Source organism: Mus caroli, unplaced genomic scaffold, assembly GCF_978045245.1.
Source record: "Mus caroli unplaced genomic scaffold, Mus_caroli_1 scaffold_5, whole genome shotgun sequence".
In the NCBI taxonomy this organism is placed as follows: Eukaryota; Metazoa; Chordata; class Mammalia; order Rodentia; family Muridae; genus Mus; species Mus caroli.
In genome coordinates this window covers 149,925,179-149,946,020 of record NW_028227260.1, presented here as the reverse complement: position 1 = coordinate 149,946,020, position 20,842 = coordinate 149,925,179, and the positions used below count along the sequence as shown (strand labels likewise).

The 20,842-nt window shown below is 40.2% G+C and overlaps 1 protein-coding gene across 1 annotated transcript; it reads left to right on the top strand.

The window, feature by feature from the left end:
- The first annotated feature begins 6,833 nt into the window (after nucleotides 1–6,833).
- Nucleotides 6,834–7,481, top strand: Fthl18 (ferritin heavy chain like 18). The gene has a single exon (XM_021153739.1). It carries the CDS (start codon nucleotides 6,834–6,836, stop codon nucleotides 7,479–7,481), a length of 648 nt encoding a protein of 215 aa, XP_021009398.1.
- Nucleotides 7,482–20,842: the final 13,361 nt, after the last annotated feature.

Below are 20,842 nucleotides of genomic sequence, written 5' to 3'. Positions count from 1 at the left end.
TTTGTTCTTTTATTTATTTGTGATCCTCCTGGTAGATAAAAGCCATAACATATTGCTTGCAGAATTTGCACTAAGGAGAAAGAAAATTTTCAGTTATAAAGAACAGTTGAAAATGTCTATTTCTTTTCCTTTCTTAGCATGAATATTATTCCAACAGAAAAGATTAGTACACACTTTGTAAAACTGTGCTAAAAGCTCTCATTTAAGAATTTTTGAAACATTCACAATTAAGAAAATGCACAAACTTATAAAGGAAAAAATATTAGTTAAGCATAATCCTAATCTAAATGTAGACTTTGTACATCTTGCTCAATAATCACAGAGAAATAAAAATAATTTATGTTTAATTTTTGTTTGCATGTATGTGTTTATGTGCTATATGTATAGCACATGTGTGCATGTTCCTGGGACAGTGAGAAAAGAGGGTCTGATTTTCTCCACTGCAACTGAAGTTATAAATTGTTATAAGCCACTTGATGTAGGTCTTGTGAACTGAACTCTGATTCTCTGAAAAAGCAACAAGGGCTCTTATACATTAAGCCATCTCTCCAACTTCCAAGAACATCTTTTTTTGTTGTTACTTGGATTTGCTATAATGAAGAATAAGAAGCTAAAAACAAAAGTAATCAAGTTAGAGGATTTTAATTTGCAATATTAATAAATAAAGACCAATGTAGAGAAAAGAATAAGTGAAACATGTTACCATTATATTTTTGAATCTTAGTATCTTTTCAGGGTTTGGTATATACTACAATACATAACTCTCTCAAAGGAACAAAGGATTGACTGAGTAATTTCCATTTCTTCTTGATCTTTTAAATGATATCATTTAACTTTTTTCTTAATTCTGCCCTTTAAAAATCTTTCCATTGTGGGCTCTTGGGATCACCTATCTTTCATTTACTTTTCTTCTCTCTCTCTCTCTCTCTCTCTCTCTCTCTCTCTCTCTCTCTCTCTCTCTCTCTCTCTCTCTCTCTCTCTTCTGCCTAGGTATCTGTAATCATGAGTTTTATATTTCAATTTGGCTAGGGCATGAGACTCAGATATCTGTTTAGTCACATCTAGATGCTGCTTTGAACATATATAGTTTATATGAGTTTCACATTTAAATCAGTATATGGAAAAAGCAGATTCTCCATCAAGAAGATTGATATCTGTGTCCAGATTGCTTTAGGGCTTGAGTTGCAGCATCAACTCTATATAGGGATCCATTCTTCTGTTCTATCTACATCTTTTAGACTTTCCAGCTTCTATAATTATAAAAACCAATTTAATAAAATAAATTTATTTATTTCTCTATCAGTTGTAATGTAATGATAGACTTTTAAGCAATTATTATGAGGTAAGTTAGAAATGTGGTGAACATCAGAGTTCATCAATACAAACAAAGATGGCTATGGTATCCCTAGGTGATGTAATCTTATAGACCACCATCAGCTATGTGTTTCTTTTTCAGGATTGGTCTGATGCTGCTTGTACCTCCAAGAACATCTTATTTGAGATTACTTTTTAGTGTCCATGCAAGTCTTGTCATTCAAAGAAAGAAATCTTGAGTAATATCTACTTTGACCTATAGCCTATTAGAGACTTTGAAATTACCCCATGTTCATAAGTAAGATAGACTATTTCTCTAAATGAGAATGTCTGTGAATGAGAGGTCATATGTGATCTGGAACAGATCGTCTTGTAGAAACCAGGCTGATGCCAGTAGGCATGGATTAGTATTAACAGATAAACAACTTTTTCTTGGACTACTAGGTAAGACTGAGTTGAGAAAGAGTTATGACAGTGATGGCTGGGACCTCACCTCAAGCATGAACTCTAGCAAATACATATTTCTTCCTATAGTAAAACCTAAAGTTCCTTTAGTGCTATTCAGATGAGTCTGGGGGGTCACTTGACCAGTTTATCTGTTTCTCTGTCCAATACACTTTCCTTCCTCTGTTTTTAGTGTCGTGTGTCTCTTTAACTGGCATATTGGGACAGTTGGCTTACTCTACTCTACTGGGACTATGAGAACTAGGGCTATTGCCCCCAAACTCCAGTTATTGTGGTCAGCTCTCAAAGTAGATTTCTTCCATCATTTTCTTATGCTGTCCTTGGTCTTAGATTTGTTGCTGGTCATACATTTTTTGAATCACAAAATTTTCTTCTAACTGCTTGATTTGAAATTATTTTATACTTACTACAGTTTCTTAAATGCTTGTTGAGGCAGGATCTCATATAGCCAAGGATGGCTTCTGGCCCCAAACTTACTGTGGACCTGAACAGACACTGAACTTCTTATGGTCTTGTCTCTAGTTCTTAAATGCTGGAATTATAGGCACGTGCTGCTACAACCAGTATATGTAGTGCTTGGTCTCAGATACAAGGTTTGGCAATACACACACTCCTAAATAATACTTAATACATTTTTATCTTTGTAAAGGCTAGTTTTTTTCATTCTTTAATTAATTAACTTTACATCTTGATTGCAACCCCTTCCTCTCTTTCCAGTCCCACTCTCACAAGTCCTTCCCCTATTACCCCATCCCCTTGTCCTCAGAGAAGTGGAGACTCAATGAGTCTCACACCACCATAGGACATCAAGTCATAGCAGGACTAAGTGCTTCTTCTTCCACTGTGGCCCAACCAGGAAGTCTAGCTAGCAGAAGGGGATCCAATGGCAGGCAACAGTCAGAGACAGCCTTTGCTCCAATTGTTAGGGGATCCAATAAAGACCAAGTTGCACATTTGCAACAAATGTGTGAGGGACCTAGGTCCAGATACTGCATGTTCTTTGATTGGTGGTTCAGCTTCTATAGGCCCACATGGGCCAATATGAGTTGATTCTGTAGGTCCTGATTTGATGTTCTTGACCCCACTTTCTCACAGGACTCCCTGAACTTCACCTGATATTTGACTATGGATCTCGGCATCTGTTTCCACTTTACTGCTGAATGAAGCCTCTCAGGAGACAGCTATGCTAGGCTCCTGTCTGCAAGGATAGCAGAGAATCATTAATAGTGTCAGGGATTGACTCTCTCCCATGGAATAGGTGTCAAGTTGGGCCAGTCACTGTTTGAGTGTTCCAATATTTTTTCCATTTTTATCCCTGTGCATCTTATAGGCAGGACAAAATTGAGGTTGAAAGTTTTGTGGGTTGGTTGAGGTTCACTTCCCTCCACTGGAAGTCCAGCCTGGCTACAGGAGGTGGTCACTTCAGACTCCATATCTAGGTGTCTCAGCTAGGATCAGCCTCAGAGACTCCCGTAGCCTCCCCCATCCTAGGTCTCTGGCTAGTTCCCCATTAATGTAATCCTCTTTATAAACAAACTAAAGGAAAAACCTGACACCTCCAATATTTGCTGGTATCTTTTCTGGCCAGTCTTCAGGGACTCTAAGCCTGGTACATGGTACCAAACCTCAGCTTCTTTCCATGACCCCATCAGCCCTACCTGGGCTTTCCACCACAACCAAATCTAACCATTGAACTAAAGATCTCTGCTGAGCTGTCATGGTGTCAAGCTTTACCTTCTCCCCAGGAATCCTCTGTGTCCTTTATCTTTCACAACTCCATGAAATGTACATTTGGGGCTGCTCTGTGCACTGTGCAGCTTAATGCAGACTCTCAATGTGAACTTTGGTTGTGCTAAGTGGTCTCCGGTTTTTACATCATAACAAGTAGCAATTGTTGTATTAGCTTGCCTTCTGTTGCTTTAATGATGAAAAGCAAGTTTGTAGTTTGTAGTCCTCAATCCAGGGAAGTCTAGCCAGGAACTCAAAGCAGAACCCTGGAGTCAGGAACCCAGACAGAGATCAAGGAGGAATGCTGCTTACTGAATGGTTTTTCTCTTAGTGTACTCAGCTTGCTTTCTTACACAATCCCAGGACCTAGCTGGGCTCTCCCACATCAAGCATTAACTGAGAAATTGTGCCACAGGCCTGCCAACAGGTCAGTCTTCCAGAGGCATTTTCTCAATGAAGGTTCACTCTTCTCAGATGGCCTTGGCTTGTGTCAAGTTAGAGTTATCCATCCAACCAAACAGGGTGGATAATAAGAGGCTTGGCAAACACTAGATCTGGACCTTTCCTTCGTAATAAACTTCCCCTGAAGTCAATGAGTAGAACATCATGCCTTAACTACACATCATAAGAAGGAGAAGAAGTTGTGACACAGACTGCTCAAATGGTCATTAGTATGAAACTGAACCTGACTCCTGTGGCCTTAATATTTTTAAGATTACTATAGGACAGAAGAGTTTAAGATAAGGAACAAAAGTGTACCATCACCCTTCCCAGGAGAGAGTCAATCTAAATGGGCTTGTCAATCACCTGGGCAGGACAGAATTGCTCCAGAAAAGGTATTTATTTGTTTTGGAGACCCCTTACAACATGGTATAAAGCACTTGTAATTTTCATTTCCCCAGTGGCTAAACACGTAGAATCCCCATTAAAGTGTTTATTGGCCATTTGAATTTGTCCTTTTTCAGAACCATGAACTCAGTTCATTGGCCCATTTCTTTACTTTTATGTCTGTAATCATCTTGTATTCCTTATAGACTGGGTTTCACACTATATATAGTGTAAGCTGGCATGAATTCATTAAGCAGCGAAGGCTGTCCTTAAGCTTACACCAGTGCAAGTCTTAGTCTTCCAGAGCCATAGGAATATAGGTGTGAGTCTCCATGCCCAGCTAATACAACTTTTAATGATTTCTGACTTAATTAATTCCTTTTAGGTCAGAGGACATATGTTGCCAAATTAGCATCCTCTTAAATTTATGTTTGTATATCAGTCAAAACAAGGTTCCACAATAGGGTTGTCCACATTTAAAAAACATGTGATTCTAAAATGCTTTAGACCAGAAGGTCTACTACAATATAGTGTATTCTATATATTACAGAAATACTGCAGCCTTGAAACTTCAATATTATGGTTGCCTAAACAAGATCTAAACTACGACAGCACCAGCTGACATGCCGTGTGGAAGGGGGAAGTTTTGCAAGGCCACACACCTAGATGAAGTGCTATACACAATACATGACTGGGGAGAGAGAGAGAGAGCAGGAGCTAGAGAGGGCGAGAATGAGAGGGGAGGGGGGACAGTTTTTTCCAGGTATGATCCTAATTGGTTATTCAATCTCATGTGGTGAGCCCTAAACACGTGCAGCACTTCAATCTCATGTGGTGAGCCCTAACACACATGGGCAGCACTAATAGGACTTTGCAGGTTGTATTTATAAATGTGTGTGTCTCTGTGTGAGTGTGAGTTTGTGTAGCAATAATAATTGAAAAATAAGAGGTCATGAATTTGAGAAGGTGAAGTTACAGGGTCATGGAAAGAGTTGAAAGGGAGAGAGGAAGAGGAGACGTGGTGTAAAACACTATTCATACCTAAAATACTCAAAAGTAAAACACCATGTTTCTAAATATTCCTTATGTCTATCTCTCATGATGGTTACCAGTTCTGTCATTTTGTTTTAATATTCTTTGCTCCCTGATTAAACAGATAATAATGTAATGGTTGCTTGAACATAAGAGACATGTGAGAAATACTATGTAAATTCTGCAAGAAATAATTATCTGTATTTGCAAGAGATTTTTAAAAGGACACCTGAGACACAATAGTTACACCAGTCAGATAAAAATATACCTAACACACACACGGAAACTTGAGAAGGTAGAGAAGGAGATAACCCTAAGAGAAATAGAATATGTTCTTAGAGTGACTAATTTAGAGAATGAAAAGAGCTGAGTAGAAAAGTTAGTATACTTAAAGAAATTACCAAACAGTGTCAAAGGAATCAAACAATATCCAAGATTCCTGGATTGGACATGAGATTAATAAGTGCCTCTAATTCACCAAACACAAGACTCTGTCCTCATCTTTGCATTGACCTTCTCCATCCCTATGCAGTTTCCCATCCCAATGCAATGGCTTCCCATCCATTGCAATGGTGAGGGTAATATATTGCTGTGGTATGAGGCTTTAATCTCCAGAAACCACAATAAACGACTGTGAATCAGAAGAAAAGGCAAGGTACAGCACAGTTTTGAGCAACGCTCGAACTGCTCCAAAGTGACACAAAGCAGTCCTCCTCTCACCTGGAAGAATCCTCTGACCCCAAAGGTACAGAAAAGTTACATTCATAAGGTAGGAAGGGGTAGTGTGGATACACAAATGGAACTCATTTTGGGAAATAAACCCGTAATGCAAGAAACCAAGAAGGTCCCTGAATGCTGCCAATGCAGTTGCAAAGCTAAAATGTCCAAGGAGGCCATATAGAGCATAGTCACCCAGGCAGCCAAAGGAATCACTGATGATTATACAGCAGGCTATGACCCCTGGACCCAACTTGTGCCTCCTCACTCAAGGTTGTCATCTGTATGCACACTGAAGTCATTGATAAGAGCTGTCACTGAAGAAAAACTTAATATTAAATACAACTGCTGGAATCATGAAAGCAGCGTATTAATTAAAAAATCACATTTAGGTAATATTCACATAGTTTAAGGAAATTGGGCGATTTGCTAAAAATGTTTGTACTTCATTAATAACTTTTTAAAATACTATTTAAGTTACATTAGGAGTGAATAGTCATGGGGCCTGCTCTAGAACTCAGAATCCACATCTTAACACGTGACTTTTAACGGACCTTGGCTTCCGTTATACACTTTGTGTCCACATCTTAACACGTGACTTTTAACGGACCTTGGCTTCCGTTATACACTTTGTGTCCACATCTTAACACGTGACTTTTTACGGACCTTGGCTTCCGTTATACATATTGTGTGCTTCTGCTCCAAGTTCAGCCAGGAGCTCAAGCTAGTGGGTAGCTCTATTGTCCACCATGGGTTTTCTGCGAAGGCCTCGTCATCACCCACGCCGATGCTGCCCACCCCGCTTCATCAGAGCCAGGGCTGCCTATCCTTTGGTGTTTATACCACTACCCGAGGTCCTTCTACCGCCTCAAGTGCTACAGAACTACCACATTGACTGCGAGGTCGCGATCAACCGCCAGGTCCAGCTGCAGCTCTCTACCTCCTATGTCTACCTGTCCATGGCCTTCTACTTTGATCGTGAAGATGTGGCCCTGGAGAAGTTCTCAAGCTTCTTCCTGAACAAGTCTCACGAGTGTACTGCAAATGCTGAGAAGTTTCTGGCATTGCAAAACCAGCGCGGAGGTCGCACCTCTCTTCGCACAATCTCCAAGCCAGACCGTGATGATTGGATTGGTGGCCTCCCAGCCATGGAGCGTGCCTTCCAGCTGGAGCTGACCCTCAACGAAAGCCTTGTGGCACTGCGCCTGCTAGCCGCCAGCAAAAGCGACGCCCAGCTGTGCAGCTTCCTGGAGAACCACTTTCTGAGCAAGCAAGTTGAAGTCCTCAAGGAGATGAGCAGCTACCTGATCAGCATGCGCCAGAGGGCATCTCCAGAAGTCGACATGGCGGAGTATCTCTTCGGAAAACTTTCCCTGGATCACATCAACAAGAAGTGAGCCAGAGCTTTCCCCAGGATTCTGAAGTCTTCTCCAATTACCAGGCTGGACCCTCATCGTCCCCTTCCAGCAAGTTCATCCTTTTTCCCTTTGCCTGTGAACATTGTTTCAAATAAACTTTGTTTGGTTTCAAATAAAAGTGTTGTTTCTTTTTGTTTACTATTACTTTAAATAATAAAGTATTTATTTTATTATACTTAAATAATGGGGTGGGATGGGGTGGGGTGGGATGAGGTGGGATGGGGTGGGATGAGTTGGGATGGGGTGTGATGGAATTTGTGGCCTTAAGCCCTGGTATCTGTGCATAGTAACTGGGTAAACACAAGGTGCACCTGGGTTCAAAGTAGAAAAAATGAGATGAGGCAGTGATGAGTGTGGGATGAGAAGATGTGTAGATGTGGGAAAATGTGGAGGAGTTGAGGAAGGGGAGGCTCTGGTCCAGATGAATTGTAGGAATGAAGAATAAATTACAAAAAGTAGGGGACATTAGACTTCTGGTATTAGTCAGTGAAAATCGTAACCTGGCTTACAAGTTCCTCAGGTTGAACTCTGTCACTACCCCCAAACTAAAACTGGGGACCTTCTAATTCACCTGGAGACTTTTAATCCAGTAGCATATGTAAGTATTAATGTTCCTTGATTCTAGATAGATAGATAGATAGATAGATAGATAGATAGATAGATAGATAGATAGTGAATAACTAAGATCTGGTCAGACTACCCTGGATACAGAGATAAAGGAATTGAATTGAGTGATCCTTACTCTGCATCTTCATAACAATGTCACCAGTGGGAACATACAATATTCCCTTCATAATGCTTCTACTTCTGTCATTTTCCAAATGGAATATTTCTTTCCTTCAAGTGATCTGAACCCTCAATTCTCTGACCTCCACAGAAGAGCAAACGTACCTGGGGTCTCCAGAGGTATCCCAATTTGTGGTAAAATAACCTTCCTGAGTGACCCAGGCTGCTTTGAATAATGAGTAATATAGAAACACGGGAGTATTGAAGGTGGGGAACAACTTAGAAGTTGGTTAGGGCCGAGCTGATAGAGTATGTATTTATAGGAGTAAAGTTAGTGCTTTCAGCTATATGCTTAGGCCCTGGGGAATCACTGTAGTGTCCATCTTCAGGCTAAAGGTCTAAGGAAAGCAGTAGCTGCTCAGCCCAAGAATCTGGGAGCTTAAGGACCAGAGAATCAGAAGAAGCAATCCAATGTGAAAGGTTTGAAATCTCTCATATTATAAATTGGAATTAAAAAGCTGAGAGAACTGGGGATAAATGCCCCCAGGCTATGGAAGCAGCAGCAGCAGCAGAAACAGCAACATAAACAAACAAATAAATAACAAAATCATTTAATATCCCTTTGCTGTGTCATTTTCTATCAGCTTGTCACAAGCTCCTGGGAACATGGAACCACCTCAGCTGAGGAAACACTTTCATCAGATGGCCCTGGAGGCAAGTATGCGGGAGCATTTTCTTGTTTAATATTGGATGTGACCCAGCCAACTGTGGTCAGTGCCACCCATAGGCAGATGGGAAGGCTTGTATAAAAAAAAAATCAGGCTGAACAAGCTATGGGGGTGGGGGTGGGGCAAATCAGTTAACAACATCCTTCCATGACCTCTGCATAGCTCCTGCCCTGACTTCCCTTGGTGATCAAGTAGGACCTGGATGTTGTAAGAAGAAATAACCCATACCCCCCCACACACCACTTACTTTTGGTTGTAGTGTTTCAAAGTAAACAAATCCCCTCTCAAAAACTGTGGAGTCTTTACACCTATGGGTTTTCACTATTTTTGTTGTTCTGTTGTTCCGCCCAGAGTCCCAGCCTACTTGGTGGAGTTGCCTGTCTTTCCTGGCAGAAAGCCAGAGGTCGCTGGCACTCATGCTGACCCATATTAGTAACCACTATACCTACACACCCAGGAGTGTGCTTAATCAAGTTTTTACATATCTCTCCATACATTCCGGTTAACAATCAAGAGTGAGTATAGGAGCCAGGAGGTGGTGGGGCATGCTTTTTATCCCAGCACTCAGGAGGCACAGGCAAGAAGATATCTGGGAGTTTGAGGCTAACCTGGTCTATGAGAGAGTTTCAGGATAGCTGGGACTACATAGTGAGATCCTGTCACGAACCCCCACTCTCAACCCCCTCCCCTCCAATATAAGTAGACTGGATGGGAAAGTAGTGTGGTTTGAAGTGCAGCGTGACTGAAAAAATGAATGACATCGTACATGTTCTAGATGGGTTTGGACACATCAGCTAGATGTGTTCCTGGGCAGGTAGTAATGAAATAAAGATGACAGAATAGTCTTGGTTCTAAGGTTTGGTTTTGAGCACATGATTTGAAATCAGTTTGGGAGTATGTGTAATGGGAACACCCAGATTAGGATCGAATAAGCTTTGTTGTTTTCATTACATATAAAAGTTGAAATTTATTGGAGGTGGCTGGAAAGAAGGAACAAGACTCCCCCTCCACCAGGAGTCAAGTCTGATTTTCAAATACAGACATGATATAGTGGCGAACTCTGGGCCAACTCCACAGAAGAAGTGTATATAGAGAGGGTTGGAAATCCTAGTCCTGCATCTAAGGCAGCTGACCTTTGGGAGGATTCATGTATTATTGCACTCAGAAGGCTGCTCTTCCTAATTTGATCATTAGCTTTTAACATTACCCGTGTCTGTTGTTGCTGCCAGGCTCAGGATGACATCTGGCTTCTTTCAATACAGGGGAAGTATTTTTCAGTAGCTCCGGCTTAATGCTAATAGGTACAAGGAATTTTCTCCCAGTGCACAGAAGTTCCCACAAAGAAATGATTCATCATTAACTCTACCTCCTTTTTTTTTTTTTGTTCCCTTAAAATATTTTCCCTCTCTCCTTCCAATCCTTAATTGGCTGCATGAAAATTCAACTCATGAAAACCCTGAGGTTAATCTTGCCTGTGAACAGATTCTCGGAGACCTTTTCTTTATTGGGTGTCACAAGTGGGTTAAAAATATGAAAATAAAATCTCTAAGGCACCTGGATTACTTTCATCTTCTTAAATGTGGAAACATGGAAGATTACTTTGAACTTTTGTTAAAATCCCAACACATTTAGCTGCACCGTAATTATCTTTCTCATTTCCTCTAACACTTTGACATTTTACTACAATTATGACCATGGCTCTGCTTTTCTGTGTCTAGGAGATGGAGATGGTTTGTGTCTTTCCTCCGCTCAGCCTTACTTAGCTTTCTTCATCTTCGTTTTGAGGACCTCGGAGTTTGTCTCTGATATTCCCTCTTGAAGCACAGGTCCACCCACTGATCTCCATTTTATTTAAGAAAGCAGGCACTACACCATCAGCTGACATGTCAAGAGGGAGTGGGAAAATCTCTTAGGGGAAATTGCCTCATGATAAGCAATTGACAACTGCCAAGAGAGGGAGAATCAGTTTTCCTCAGGATGAGTGAGCCCCTTAACCAGATTATTCAACACTGGGACGCCAGCCTCTTCAAAATGCATACAAGAAAAACACGAAACTGACTTAGCAGGTTGAACTTATGTGTGCATGTATGTGTGTGCATATGTGTGTATGTGTGTGTATGTAAAACAATAAGAATTAAATAAGAGGAGGCTATGGAGTTGAGAGGGAGTGAAGGATGTGGGAGGACTTGGAGAGATTATGTAAATACAGTATACGTATCTAACATTTAAAAATAAATTTAATAAAGAAAAGAAAAGAAAGCAGATACTGAGCATCTGGTCCTGTAGTGTTTCAGATTTTAACTTCTTCGCTGAAGAATCTTCTCCTTTGCTGTCTTTGTGATAAACTGTGGTGCTGTGACCTCTCACCCAACACTTCCTGGGGTGGATGAGGTCAGTCTTTAGCTTCCCCCCTCTGTTTCTTCATATGTGATATATGGAGAATACATTAGTCATTGAGCTGTTGAGACTAAATGAGTTCAAGTATGTTTTACAGTTAATTTTAACTGTCAGTTTGATTGGATTTGGAACTCTATGAGATTAGATACTTCTAGGTGCTTCCATCGGTGAAATTCCAGAAAAGACAATGAAAGGTGGGGGAACCACACGAAATGCAGGTGGCAACATCTCATAGGATGACAGCCTAGGCCGAATAAAAGGAGAAAAGGAAGAAAGCCAGCTCACCTAGTCCCTTTGCATAGACTTCTTGCTTCCGTGTTTTTTTTTTTTTTCCCCACCACCACACAGGCCCTACGAAGATACACAGAATCCTCTGGAACTTTGAGACAGAACAACTCTGTCCTGTTTAACATTTCATTTTGTAGATAGACATTTAGCAACAAAGACACAAAGGCCTAGCTGATACGGTATGTAAATAACTCATAAGGGTGCCTTTCCTGTGGTGGTTAATTACATTCTCCTTGTCTTCCTCCTCCTCTACTGGTAAACTCTGTGACACCTTGGTTAGGACTAGAGATCACATTCACACTTGGCCACTGGAGGTCTCTCTTGCATTCATTTATAACAATATCCTGTCTTGCTTGCTTCCAATGGAAAATTTGTCTTAGGCCTAGCTGGGGCCAGGCTTGGGAAAGGTACATTACTCTTTTCACTGTCCCAAATTGGAGATCGTAGGCAAATCTTTATGTGGCAGTTTTCTATAGTGATCACCGTGGTTCTGTTTCTAATTTTTCCCCCTTGAAACTTCTTACACAGTTCTGTTTCTAATTTTTTCCCCCTTGAAACTTCTTACACACAATCTCCAACTTAAGCAGCCTGAGTGACCACCCACCCACCCTGCTTCTAGCTCTCACCCCTCAAATGCACAAGAACAGAAAGATGCAGTGCTGACTCTGACCTTTATCGTCATCAGATGTTCAGGCGTGCTAGTCAGTGGTGGGAAGAGAATGCGCAACGTAAGTCTCCACGAGATTCCACACAGAGAGTCTCAAGCCAGTCTGCAGAGCAGAGCTTTTGGAACTCTCACTGCCCAGATGGATCTCAAACCACCCCTTCCTATATGGTGAGTTTTAAAGAAGTAAGCAGAAAGTGCTATGTAATTCTCAGAGGGAAAGAGTCATTCTTCTGATAGGAGTTGAGAACCATCTACTGAAGATGTGCCATTGCATTTGGATAGGTGAAGGGGCCTGAAGAGCCTGTTTAAGTATTCTTATCTGCTGCAGAGGACCCAGGAGAGAGGACCAAAAAAGGCTCTAAGGGGATAGTGATGATGAAGAAGACCCCAGATGGGGAGAATTGTGGGGCAGAACACACCACAGAACCCAATGTGTTTTGTTGGAGAAATGTCTACTTACTTAGCTTAAAAGATAAACCAACAACGCCCTGAATAGATGTCTCTTTCACACTGTTTTTCACTTAGGAATATATATATATATATATATATATATATATATATATATATTTTATATTTCTAAAATGTACTTTAAGTTGGGACTTTTGTTCTTAATAAACTTCATGCAAAAATTAAACATGCATAAAAAATGATACCACCAGCGCTGGAGAGATGTTGTAGCTGTTCTTGCAGAGGGCCACAGTTCAATACGCAGCACACATGGCTGGTGGCACAGGACTGCCAGTATCTGCTTCTAAGATATCCCATGACCTCTTTTTGCCACTTCAAGTAGCTACACATTTGAATGCTCTCATGCAGACATACTCATAAATAAAGATCTTAAAAGTTTTAGGCCAAATATAAATAAATTAATAAAATTATCTCACAAGATAAAATAGAAAACGTTTTCTGGTGCACATGGTACAATTAATATGATATGCAATGCATATATACACCAAAGCAATATTATTAAACACAAATGTGGAAATACAGATAAAATAGAAGTCTATTTCTCTTCATTCAATGTGGTAGCTTTGCATATTAATAAAGTTTAAATGCCTCACAGCAAGAAAAATGAGTGGAATAGATTTAATGACTTAAAAATCAGCACACCTCAAGCAGGCTCAGCAATGAATATGTAAATATTCAGAATCAGCCAAAAAAGATTACTGAGGCACTGTTCGGCTTGGTTGCCCTTGAAGCAAGATGACTGATGGTCCTCAATTAACAAAGGCAAAATGAGAGACAGGCTATAGAGAAAGTCAACACATCGACTTGCTGAAATACATAAAGGTTTTAATCTAGAGGATGCAATTGTAATTCCGGTGAATGGAACAGTTAGGGATGTATACAAAGTATGTCAGCTATCTGAATTATTCCAGGGTATTTATTGGGATTACATAAAACAAAAGAAAAAGAAAAGGGTCAAGAGACACATATAGGTGAAAACCTTTCCATTTTTGCTGGCTTTAGGTGAATTAACAGTGGCAGGTTAACTATAAAACACACATTGACAAAAGATGTTCTGCAAAGGGTTGAATAGTAGATACTTCTTGTGGGTCACATGACCTCCATGCAATAAACTAACTCGCATGCTGTGTAAAAGCAGGGGCAGAAGTAGGTTTGTGAAAGCAGTGGTTGTGTTCCAATAAAAATTTGCTTACAAAAATTCTAGACAGGGGCTAGAGAGATGGCTCAGTGGTTAAGGCATTCTTAGAGTGGTGCTTTTGTTCCTAGAACTCACATGGCTACTTAAAATCATCCAGTTTCAAGGATCTTATGTCCTCTTCTGGTCTCCCAGGGCACCAGTTGTACATACAGTACACATACATACATGGAGGCAAAGTGCTCATGCACATAAAATAAAAATAAATAAATCTTTTTTTTAAAGTCACAAAGCAGATCTGATTTCAGGCAGTGTTTCACTCCCCATACTTTAAAGAAAACCTGTATATGAGAAGCAGCAGACTGGATAAAAGCACGTGCGCGCGTGTGCGTGTGTATGTGTGCGCGCGCGCCTGTGTGTGTGTGTCTATGTGTGTCTATGTGTGTGTCTGTGTGTCTGTGTGTGTGTGTCTGTGTGTATGTGTCTGTGTGTGTGCATATTTGGCCATATTCTGCTTGTTTGTTTGTCTTTTAGATATGTTTCGCTCTGCTGCCCATGCTGCGCAGGATTTTTCAGTGGTCTTTTTGCTCCTACCTCCCAAGTGCTAGGATTACAGACATAAGATACTATACTTGGCTTGACTCATGATTATTTGGTAGTTGTTAAAGTCACTGTAAGATGTCATTTGTCTAGTACTTGTGTGAAAAGTACACCTGGGTAAATTGTGTAAAGTCAGGCATCAGTGTAATTTTCCAGTTGGCTAGTTAATTTCCAACTATAGTATGGATAGATACCAAAGTGTTAAAGCAGTACAAAATTTGACTCTGACTTATCAAAACCAAAAAGAATTTTTAGAAGGCTATCCAGTAGCCTTCTTGGAAAATTATAGAACCAAGTCAAGAACTCTGAAGCTTCATATGGAGTGGGCCCCATTTCTCTCATTTGTCTTAACCCTTTTCTGTATACTGCAAAGGTGCTCAGATGTTGGATTGACCAAAAAGAAGTCTAGTTTTTCTAACACTATTTTACTAGATGATGTTGGTGCTTTGCCCAGATCCACTTGACAAACAAGGCATCCAAAAGTCCAGCTGCTTGTGAGAACTGCAGCTGATCGCTTATGCCTGTGACCTTCTCAGCAAGATTCCCCTTGACTAAGTGGAACAGTAAGAGATCAGTGATGCAGAACTACAAAAACAATGAAATTTGTGCGCTGTGAGCTCTCTTCAGTGGAGCTAGGGTTAGAGATGCCTAAAATCACTTCCTTACTTGACTTCAACCCTTGCCCTATCCAGCTGTATGTATTTCTCCTTTAACACATCTTTAGGTCAAATTTTGCTATCAAGAATCTTCATTATCAAATACAGTTGACTACTATCTTTTGTGTTACTCCAATTCTGACTTTATTCTTGCTTACAACTCTGTATAGCATTTTCCCCACATCTGTCCTCCTTAATAGGCAACAGAGTATGTCAGTGCAAGGAATATGCATATTTAGCTCTCCTTAAGTCTTCATTTAGATGATATCAATAAAATGGAAAGTTGAACTTAATCCAAAATAAAAATCACATCACAGCTTATGAAAAATGAGTGGATATGGAGTGTGGAGACAATGCATATAACACCAGGCTGCTCATTCTAATGTCTCATGTGCTCTACCCTAGAACGTCATTACTGGTTCACCCATTTTATTTTCCAACTAAATTGTGACTGACAAAGTAAAAACAAAGTTTAGTAGTCTGTCAAGAAAGATTTCATATATACACACACACACACACACACACACACACACACACACACACACATACAAGCACACACACACACACAGTTCATCCAATCCAGTTGATTTACAAAATGAGTACCACACACCTTTCTTTCTTTACTAGTTTCATTATTACTTTAGTAAAGATTCATGTTTTATATTAGTGACTTAGCAGTTTCTTTCAATTAAAGATCTGAAAACAAGACCTTCTGGGGCAGAAGTAAAGATTTCATGATTGTGTTATCATTTGTGAAACCTTTATTATCACTCGAAAGATACGTTATATAAGATCATTTCATATTTGACAAATGACTTGCATTTGGTTACTCCCTTGCATCATCTGTAGGACTCTGTGGTGGATATGGAGCAGTCAAGTATTTTTCCTGAACATGTGCTATGCACAGAACTGTGCTATCAGTTCTTAGGTGCTACTAATTTGATAAGAAAGTGTAGAAATTAACCCTCTGTTGCTGGAGCTTCAACTAGCTAGAAGAACGACACATCATAGGATTATATGGGAAAAAAAGGCTTGGCTATCAATTTTAGATTAATTCACCATTACTACTGAGCTTTGAAGGAATATGATAGGATGATTTGCAAGAACTAGATTGAAAGTAAAATAGATTTTTTTGGAAAGAGACATTTCTCAACCGTAGTGGTGAATCCCACTTTAAAAGACATTTTAGTAAGATCTAGGTCAGCCCAGCTACCCAGTGAGATCTTGCTTAAAAAAATATACATTTTCAATTTTCCTTGCCATGTTTCCTAATTCATACCCTACTTTCCACACCATGGTTCTGAAAATGCCATTATCAAATTCTAGAAGGAATTAAATGGCGAGTTATAAATTTATATTTCAAGCTGAGATTTTCACTAGTCTGCCACTTAGTGAAATGTCATTGACACAAGTTCTGACACTGCTATTTATAAATCTGTGGTTTTCTTTTTCCTTTGTAAATCTGAGAGTAAGCAGATTACATGTGAAAAATCATTTATAAATCTTTTAAAATTTATATGCTATACAATTTTTGTTACAGCTATTTAACTCTGCCATTATAGTGGACAAGAAACCACAAGCAGTGTGATGTGTCTGTTGCAAAGATGCTTGCTTGTATATAAACAAGGGGAGACCTAGATCTGACCGAAAAGCTATAGCTTGCCAGTTCTGGTTCAAGAGGACTGACTTCCATTAACAATATTTTCCATGCAAACTACCAGTACAGTTTCTTAGCAATTTTTTTTAAAATCAGTAATTAGCCTCAAAAGGAAGTAAACCGCCAATCAGAGATTTACTTTGCAAGCACCAGATCTTGGTTTGTATTTTTCTAGAAAAGACTGAGATAATGGTTTTAAGTGCAAGTACTGATCTAGCAGCTAATCCACAAAATACCAGCAAGAAAATGGGAGAGTAAATTAGAGAATTAAAAGATGACAAACATCAAATAGAACGTAGTGTCCCTCAGATTTGTTTCACCCATGGTGAAATAGACAGGGGTGGGTTTCCAGTAATTTCATCAGTTACTTGTTTAAGGCTGCTTTGGGGAAGGGGTAGAGGGGGGGAGCGAGAGAGCTCTAGTGTCCAGATGAAGATATCATAAAAAGGACATCAGATACCTTGATATTAAGCAGGACGTATGGACATGGTAAATGCCAAATGAATATGATGGGGCACAAATAGCATTTGCTACATTTGGCTTTACCCAAAATAATATTAACGAGGTAACAACTTAATGGATAAAAATATCATTGTGGGAACTTTTCTGAATAAGTAAAACTGGTCTTGTAGAAAATAATTTCATTTTTTTTCTCCGTGATGTTAACTAGATGAGTAGACATAAATTTAAGAGTTAATCCTTTTGGGGCTAAAGAGATGCCTCAGGCTGCTCTTGTAGGTATCAAGTATCTGTAACTCCAGTTCTGGGGGGAATCAATGACCTCTTCTGGTTGCCACAAGCACCAGGCATGTACATGGTACACACATATCTTAGCATGCTCAGGGCCAACTTCTTGGGCTATTTCATTGACTTTGTAAAGCAGTGCCGGTTAAATCAGTTTAAGCCTTGTAGCACAAGCTTCATTGTCATGGAAAGCTGGGGTACATTATTGTTCAGAGAATTTAACTCTGCTGCATGGTATATACATTTAGTAAAAAAAACTCCCTGAATTTCCTGTGCAGAACATACTTTCATGCCCAAGAGATGGCTTTATGGGTAAAGCCACCTGCCAGCAACCCTGATAATTTGACTTCAATCCTCAGGATCCATTTGTAGCAAGAGAGAACTGACAACTGCAGGTTGTGCTCTGACCTTTATATAGGTGCCATGACGCACACAAGTGTACACACATACATGATAAGATATAAGACAAAATGGTAAAAAAAAAATCCACTCATAAGCATATTTGAAATCAAAGGAGACTTTGATAAAGTTCTACAGTGGAGATATATATATATATATATATATATATATATATATATATATATCATAGTCCTCCAACATTTTTTTAGTTAACATCTATGTTGTCCTGTTTGCCTTCTTGATCCAATGATTTTTCTCTTTCCTTTATCTCAGTGCCCATCCATATCGTCCCTTTCCTTTATCCAGTGGCCAGCATTGACTCCATCCTCCTCACTACTCTCCCCACTTCTGTTCTTTTTCAACTTATATCCTGGGCCTCCTTCTAGTTTTCCAACTCAACAGTGTTGAGGAGTCCCCATCTAAACGATTAAATGGGACTATGTCTTATGCTTCTTCTGCCTCACAAGAGCCTTTCCCTTAGTCTGTATTTTGTATCAGTTGGTTTTTACTGTATTCTCTAAGACAGAAAAGCATGAGAATAACACTTGTAGATTTTCTCTGGACCCTTTTACACTCCTTTACAGTAGGAATAAAGTAACTTTTTTCATTACAGGCAGTAGGAAAAAGAACAGGTCACTATCAAGACAGGACTTTTCATTCCATTCTCTGTCTTTCTCTCTCTCTCTCTCTCTCTCTCTCTCTCTCTCTCTCTCTCTCTCTCTCTCTCTCTCTCACACACACACACACACACACACACACACACACACACACACATATATATACAGCCTCCAGGTTTTTAAGACCAAATTCTTCTTGGGTGGCATAATCAATGTGTAAGTACAACAAAAATGCCAGAATCTGGCGAACTTTTGCTAATGTGAGACTTCATTAAAGGCATTGCTTACAACACATGCTCCACTATGTTCATAGCAGCCTTATTTATAATAGCCAGAAGCTGGAAAGAACCCAGATGTCCCTCAACAGAGGAATGGATACAGAAAATCTGGTACATTTACACAATGGAGCACTATTCAGCTATTAAAAACAATGGATTTATGAAATTTTTGGACAAATGGATGTATCTGGAGGATATTATCCTTAGTGAGGTAACCCAGTCACAAAAGAAGTCATTAGATATGCACTCACTGATAAGTGGATATTAGCCCAGAAACATAGAACACCTAAGATACAATTTGCAAAACTCAAGAAAATCAAGAAGAGGGAAGACCAATGGGTGGATACTTCGTTCCTCCTTAGAATAGGGAACAAAGCACCCATAGAAGGAGTTACAGAGACAAAGTTTGGGGCTAAGACAAAAGAATGGACTATCCAGAGTCTACCCCACCTGGGGATCCATCCCATAATTACAGACACTATTGTATATGCCAGAAAGCTTTTGCTGAAAGGACCCTGGTATAGCTGTCTCTTATGAGGCTATGCCAATGCCTGGCAAACACAGAAGTGGATGCTCACAGTCATCTATTGGATGGAACACAGGGCCCCCAATGGAGAAGCTAGAGAAAGCACCCAAGTTGCTGAAGGGGTCTGCAACCCTATAGGTGGAACAACAATATGAACTAACCAGTACCCCCAGAGCTCGTGTCTCTAGCTGCATATGTAGCAGAAGAGGGCCTAGTCGCCCATCACTGGGAATAGAGGCCCCTTGGTATTGCAACCTTTATATGCTGTAGTACAGGGCCAAGATTCGGGAGTGGGTGGGTAGGGGAGCAGGGCAGAGGGAGGGTATAGGGAACTTTTGGGATAGCATTTGAAATGTATATAAAGAAAATATATAATTTTTAAAAAGGCATTGCTTACTCTAAAACCTTGTCCAATCTGCAACGAGAGAGCTCAAGCTCTCCCTGTTGAATTCTGCTTTTCTTTCCTTGGATGGATGCCAGATGATAGCATTATTTAAAGACTTTCCCTGCCCAATTTGCTTCCTCTTGTTTTCATCTTTCATAAGCTTTAGCCTCACAAATAAGTTTTATTTCCTCCCAATTCTGCCTCATTCTTCCTCTGAAAGATCCAAAGATCCAGTTTACACCTTTCTCTCTCTCTCTCTCTCTCTCTCTCTCTCTCTCTCTCTCTCTCTCTCTCTCTCTCACACACACACACACACACACACACACACACACACACACACGTAGCCTCTCCACCCCCAGCCTGGAACCTGCTGGCTCAGGGGTGGAGTTTCCTGCTCATTCGTTCTGCCATGCCCACTGCTGGACCGTGTTGCTTTGCTGCTTGGAGCCATACACTTGCTCACCCTGCTACTGGACCTCTAGTTATTTGGCGGGAAATCGGGTTCCCTCCCCCTTCCTTTATAACTGGATGTCTGTCGGAACTAGTAAAATGGGGCTTTGAACAGGATGACCTTGTCTTGGCCTCGTTTCTCCTTCCTCCCCATCTAGCTTCCTCTCTTTTCAGCTCGGAGCTGCCATCTCAGTGGAACTGTTCACGTTGCGGGCTGCTGGCCGGCCCCCAACACACACACACACACACACACACACACACACACACACACACACACACACACACACATGGGCAGCTTAACAGAGAATGACTTTCCCCTGGAAGTCAGGGGTGGTATCATTGGGTGTATGCTTAGAGAGGGAAGTTTTAAAGCACATAGGATAATTTGGTCCACTTTGATTCTTCAGTTCATTGTTAGAATGGTAAAGTTGAGATTGTATTCATATAGGTTTTATTCTGCTTTGTGTCTTATTTAGTTTGTGGCACAGGGGAAATAGAAAGGAACCATTTATTTATCCCTTTAATCATAGTATGATTATGAAAAATTATTACACATAATGCAACAGTCCTTTAGTGATTGTTTTTTTTCCCCAAATCCTTTTTTTCCCCAAAGGCTACC